The following is a 5,639-nucleotide window of genomic DNA, read 5'->3' on the forward strand; positions in this document are numbered from 1 at the left end:
ACAAAAGAAGTATGCCACCCCAGACCCTGACAAAGGGTTAATTCTGATGCCTGGCTTTCCTGAAAGTTTGACATTGATGCAATTACTCACTTGATTCATAGCCATTTTCCTATTAAAGTGTATATTTTCTAAATATACAAGTGTAATTCATTCCATGACTCAATGCATAATGACACCTGCCACAAAAGTTAGTGCTGAGAACTGATTGATCCGCCTGCCATCCACAGTCAGAGTTAGATGGCATCAAATGCACATGATCAAAGAAGCATTAAACCTAAGTCAAAGTTAATGTTTAGAATTGCGAAAAATGTTTGTGCTGTCATTGTGATTTTTCGATAGGGCTTGAATGAATGGGTCACCAGTTGCAGTATGCAAAATTCGATCACTCTGATTGGCTGTTAACGTGTGTGAGATAGAAGTAGACAATGCGAGCTCAACCAATGACCTTATCGAGCAAACTGAGCTGTACGAAACCATGAATTCATTTCAGCATGATCCTGCTTGTATTGAGTGTGTTGTGTAGGTTTCTGGGTATGTGTGCATTTGCTTTCATGAAAGCCTGACTGCAAAAAGAATGTCGAGCAAACTGAGCTGTGGCGAGAACGACCGCTATGCGGCAGCCCTTCACAGGACATTCAGTGTTAGAAACGGAAGTCGTCTTCATATTATCGAGGAAGATTCGCCCGGGAACTTTGACGCTGTCGTAGACCCTTCAACTTTATCTTAGATCGTATATATCCCCTGTTGGTGAGTTGCGGTTTGTCTTTGTGATTTTATTAGTCGTAAAGTCTCACGAGGTTTGGGTTTAAATAAGCGTCAATGTCTGTTTAATGACTCTTCTTTCTATCGTTTCTCTGAATGCGTCAACCTTAGGCACAACGCCAATATACTTATCAGCACACTAGTACAGTAATAGTAGTATAAATCCGAGTAGTGTCGTCTTTCATTGAACATTTACTAATCTGTTTGTTTGCGGTTAAAAGCTCGGGTCTGGGTTGTAGGTTTGCATGGACATTTTCCAATGTATCATTTACATGTCCAACCAAGTATATTGTTCTTACACTGGCGATCAGTCCTCTTTTTGAGCTGTCTTGAAATTCGTGTGTGTGTGCGCGCGCGCGTGTGTGTGTGCGCGCGCCCACGCGCAGGTGTGGGTGTGGTCGGTCGGTGGTCCAGCTGTCATGGAGGGCCGATTCGCTCACCTGCTGCAGCCTATCAGGGAGCTAATCAAAAACTGGGACATGGACCTGGCGGCGGAGCTCAACGACTACCTGGAAGAGGTCGAAAACGTTTGACTGCAAGCCAACAAAACAAACATGGACAATGTGGTTCTAAAGGTCTGTGTTTCAGCTGGACGATATGTGCATTACGCTGGACGAAGGGGAAACCCAACTCAACTTTGCGGAGGCGGCACTGCTGATTCAAGGTTCTGCCTGCATCTACAGCAAGAAGGTAAACAGAAAGCTGGAGATGTTTGATTTAAAATGTCCACCCAGGCTCCAACTTTTCTTCAGAGTGTTTTTCAATGAGAAAGACCAACAAGCATTCGGTTAAGAAATCTTCTTGCAGAAATCAAGCCTGACCAATCGGCCGTTATGACATTTCTTCTGCTAAAAATTCTGCAATCGCATGTAGCAGACAATACTGGACGTCAACTCTGTCTTTTCCTTGTATACGCTGGTCAATTGGATTCATTTACATTTGCGGGGCTTGAGAGTCAGCAATCCAGTTCTCTTTGTTGAAGTTTGTATGTTCAAATCAAACTCGCTAACAGTCTCTCCGTCACTACAGACTGTTAGAGACCACCAATATAGTGAAAATCAAACAAATCGAACTAACCAGCGTATCGGCGTATGCATTGGCAAGGAAGACGGAGTTGACATTCAGTCTGGTCCGCCGCATGGTATTGTGGGATTTTTAGCAAATGTCCGCCGTCTCACTCGCTCTTGAACAAGGAAATGAACAATTTGCGCTATCCTGTATGTGACTCCACTCTGATGCCGATGATGTGTTTGCAGGTGGAGATGCTGCATAATCTGGTCTTTCAAACATTGGACTACATTCGAGACAGGAAGAACAAGTAAGCAACACATCAAGTCTGCCTTTCTCTGATTGTTTTGCTTTTGTTTGTTTTTTTACATTCTGGTGACAGGCAAAGCAAAGAAGCGGTTGGGCGTGAGGATGTCGGCACAACAGCGGTGCACGGGCACAATGCTGACGACGACGACGTAAGAAGTGCACCGCGTGAATGTCAACAACTGCATCTAGTTTCTTACGTGCTGTCGTCGTTGCAGTTTTGCGAACTGGACATTAAAACAACTGACTGGGTGGACAAGCCGGAAGCCAACGCGGTCAGAACACGCGCACACACACGCTAACACACACACACACGCATCTACAGTACATGAACATATATAAAGACAACCTGTACAGAAAGCCAACTGGGCACAAATAGCAGATGCACGCACACACCCCTGTGGTTTTTCTGTGAGCTGTCAGTCAAAGTGGCTGTTGGTGTTATTGTAGCGGGTGAAGGTGGTTCCTCTCCCTCCGGTATCTCTGATTCCTCCTGAAAGTCGAGACAAGCACAAGTATCCTCTCATCAGGTGGGCCAGCAAGTCTTAACCTCACAACAATACATGGGCTCCAGGTCTTAATATGCTTATGTGGCTGTCAGTGCCAAAGGTGAGGTGGTGTGTAGCCAAAAGGACTTTCGCATCAATATTTTCCTGCCAGGACATGAGGACTTGATCGATCTGATGCTGCCCTCTGCCACGAGTACGCCTCGCCAGGATGCTGGTAACACGCACGCGCACGCACACACACACTTATTTTGTATGTACATAACCTCGGATGTTCTCCATCCCATGTACAATTGTACATTCTCCGTGACTGGTGATTACAAAGTCATGGCCGACGATCACGAGAGCATGGTTGACCTCCCCGAGCAGAGCTTTCTTCCTGCCGGCGCAGTGGAAGTGCAACAGGAAGTAGACGAGTACATCGACAGACAGCAGGTCGTGTAGTGCCGGCGTGTGTGTGGTTTGTTTTTTACTCTGTGTGGCATGTTGTGTTCAGGGTCCAAGTCGAGAACAGCAGCAGGTTGTGTCCATGGATGCGGCGGCGCGCCCTGCTGTATGGTGCCCAAACCCCCCCCTCCCTGTTTTCAACGTTCTGTTTCAACACAACTTGTGGCCACTTCATGACCCGTACGCCACACTGGGAGCAGACACACCTTTCCAGCCAGGTATGCCTTCAATGGGGAGGGGATGAGGGTATTCAGCTCAGTTCAGAGGTGGACTTGACCACTCCGATGCTGGCTGCAGGAAAGAACTTCAAGGTTCCGTCCGGTTTGGACGACAAAGGCAAGAGGAAGCGTCAGGCTGTGTCGCCCCTTCAGGACTTCAGGACCTGGTTCAAACAAATATGTCAGACTCAGGCACCTTCTGGAGGCTTCGACTCTTTTGCCTTTTCATTATATCAATGCTGCTACTTCTTGCAGATGACCTTCCAGAACGCAAGCTCAGAGAGGGACCCGCCTGCATCGGTACCGCTGATGTGCTAACATCGCAGTTTAGCTTCAAGTCACATCAAATCTGAACAAAGAGCCGTTGTTTTACCGCAGACCTCGGCTACATTCATCGCCTCAGAAGAAAGCTGAGTCGTTTTAAGAGAACCAACAAGGAAGAAGTTGAAGATCATGCTTTAGAGGAGGACCTTCTGGAGCCTGAGGAAGCAGAGACCCAAGAAAAGCGCCAGGATCGTATGGATGGACTCGGGGAGCGCGACCTTCTGGGTAACATGCGCAAGCACTTACACATGCACATACGCACACCTGAGCGGTACGTTATGTACATGTGTGTATAGATGCAGATGAAGACAACATGGAGCAGGAAGCGTTTGCGGCAGGAGATGACGTGTCTGGAGGTGAGTTGAAAGGACTGATGGATGGATTTCTGACTTGGTGACTTGCAAATGTTGGCTTGCAGAAGCTGAGCTGACTTACGAGGAGTTGGTCAAGCTGCGAGTGGTAAGTGATGATGCCTCCCACAAAATGAGATAGTGTCACGTGCGTACATGCGTGTTTAGGAGCAGATGATGGGGAACTGTCGAGAATACACACAAGAGACTGCCTTGTCCCACCGTGTCCAAAAGTGGGAGGAGCAGATCCGTCCCAAGCTCCTTTGGCAGGTCAGCCGCCTCTTCTTCCTCCTCCTCCTGCTGCTACTGCTACTCTTCCCACTCCTTTCCCCACCTGATGCCATTCCCCCCAATAGGAGGCGCGTGCACCATTAGACATCCATGAGTACAGTAGCAAGATTGTGTCAGCATTGGGCGGCACAGGTCGGCGTCTTGCCTTCTCGTCCATTGTGCACGGCTTGGACAGCACTGAAGCCTGCAGGTTCCTGCTGGCCTCCCTTCACCTGGTAAGTGGTATGCCGTCACTGTGACATCGCATTGACCTCACCGTGCGTCTTGTAGGCCAACGAGTACACGGTGGACATCGACAGCGCGGCAAGTTTGGAGAAGAGCATAGACTCGATGGGCTTGACGCTGCTCAGCGGGCTTCCGAAATAAATAAATAAATAAACTACTTTGATCGTCACCTGGATACTGTGTTGAACTCTAAACTGCCCAAGTCCTCGCTCATTTCAGCTTAAAAGCAGACTGCGTCAACATCTTTGAATTTGGAAAAAAGCAAATGTCAGTTTTGAGGATTTTTCTCATGGACTTTGTGCAGAAAAAGAATTGTCAGCAATTGTCAGTAATTGATGTTTGTGCATTTTATGCATTCTTACTGGAAAACCTTTGTTCACAATAGAGCAATGTAAACGCGTTGTGTTTCCGTATGTTGGTGACTGGTGAGAGGAAATAGACGTGATGGCACTTCAGCTGCAGCTAGGCATATGCTGAAGTAGTCCTAAGTAGAGATGTCCATGTAGATTTTGGTGCCAATTGATAACTGTTTTTGTTTATTTTAAGCAATAACATTTACAATGAATTCCAATGCAATGGAGAAGTTGTGATCTCTTCCTTCCATGATGTAGTCAGATTGATGTCAAATCAAGCAGACTGCCCAAAAAGTGGCCATCAGTAAGTGTTCCAAAATACCGTTAAAGCTCTTCTGTTTTTTTTTTCCTGGGGGTATGGTAACACTGACAGCATTTTTTAAATACAGTTCTATCATATAAGTGCCAATGTTGGGCTCGATTTGCCCCCACTTCCCTTTAAAAAACCCCACTTCTAATGAGTAATAGGGCCACACCTGTGATTTCTTTATGCATAAATATATTGTTTATTATAAGGAGTTGTATGCAGTGTAAAATCTCCATCCTTAGTCACCGGCTTTTTTCTATAAGTATTTTATATTTTGCCTTAGTGTTTTCTTATACAATTAATAAAGCATACGAATTATTGTACTTTTATTGACTTATGCTAGTTTTTCAATGTCTGTCTGGAATCTCTGTATTATTGTCTATGGTGGTGGGCAGCTCGCAACAACATTAAGGCTTGAAAAGAAGTAACTGAATGAGTTTTAGCACAGCCTATTCTCGTTTTACACTTGCATTGTTACAACTCCCGTTTCGTTATCACTTCTGAACTGGTGGCAAGTGTCACGTGATGATGTCACGTGAATA

The 5,639-nt window shown here is 46.0% G+C and overlaps 1 protein-coding gene across 3 annotated transcripts; it reads left to right on the forward strand.

Moving 5' to 3' along the window:
- Nucleotides 1-485: 485 nt before the first annotated feature.
- Nucleotides 486-5,420, forward strand: ncaph2 (non-SMC condensin II complex, subunit H2). Of its 3 annotated transcripts, none has more exons than XM_061293166.1 (18): nt 486-747; nt 1,149-1,280; nt 1,351-1,452; nt 2,019-2,080; nt 2,153-2,228; nt 2,295-2,351; nt 2,527-2,606; nt 2,678-2,799; nt 2,908-3,013; nt 3,079-3,247; nt 3,327-3,414; nt 3,503-3,547; nt 3,626-3,796; nt 3,868-3,927; nt 3,990-4,030; nt 4,090-4,191; nt 4,278-4,427; nt 4,483-5,420. In XM_061293166.1, exons 2-18 carry the CDS (start codon nt 1,182-1,184, stop codon nt 4,576-4,578), a joined length of 1,626 nt encoding a protein of 541 aa, XP_061149150.1. In that variant the 5' UTR covers nt 486-747; nt 1,149-1,181; the 3' UTR covers nt 4,579-5,420. The 3 variants fall into 3 exon arrangements, with proteins under 3 accessions (XP_061149150.1, XP_061149148.1, XP_061149149.1); XM_061293164.1 differs by having other exon boundaries at nt 487-747; nt 2,908-3,020; nt 3,327-3,428; XM_061293165.1 differs by having other exon boundaries at nt 488-747; nt 2,908-3,017; nt 3,327-3,428.
- Nucleotides 5,421-5,639: the final 219 nt, after the last annotated feature.

Source organism: Syngnathus typhle, linkage group LG12 (assembly GCF_033458585.1).
Source record: "Syngnathus typhle isolate RoL2023-S1 ecotype Sweden linkage group LG12, RoL_Styp_1.0, whole genome shotgun sequence".
Taxonomy (NCBI): Eukaryota; Metazoa; Chordata; class Actinopteri; order Syngnathiformes; family Syngnathidae; genus Syngnathus; species Syngnathus typhle.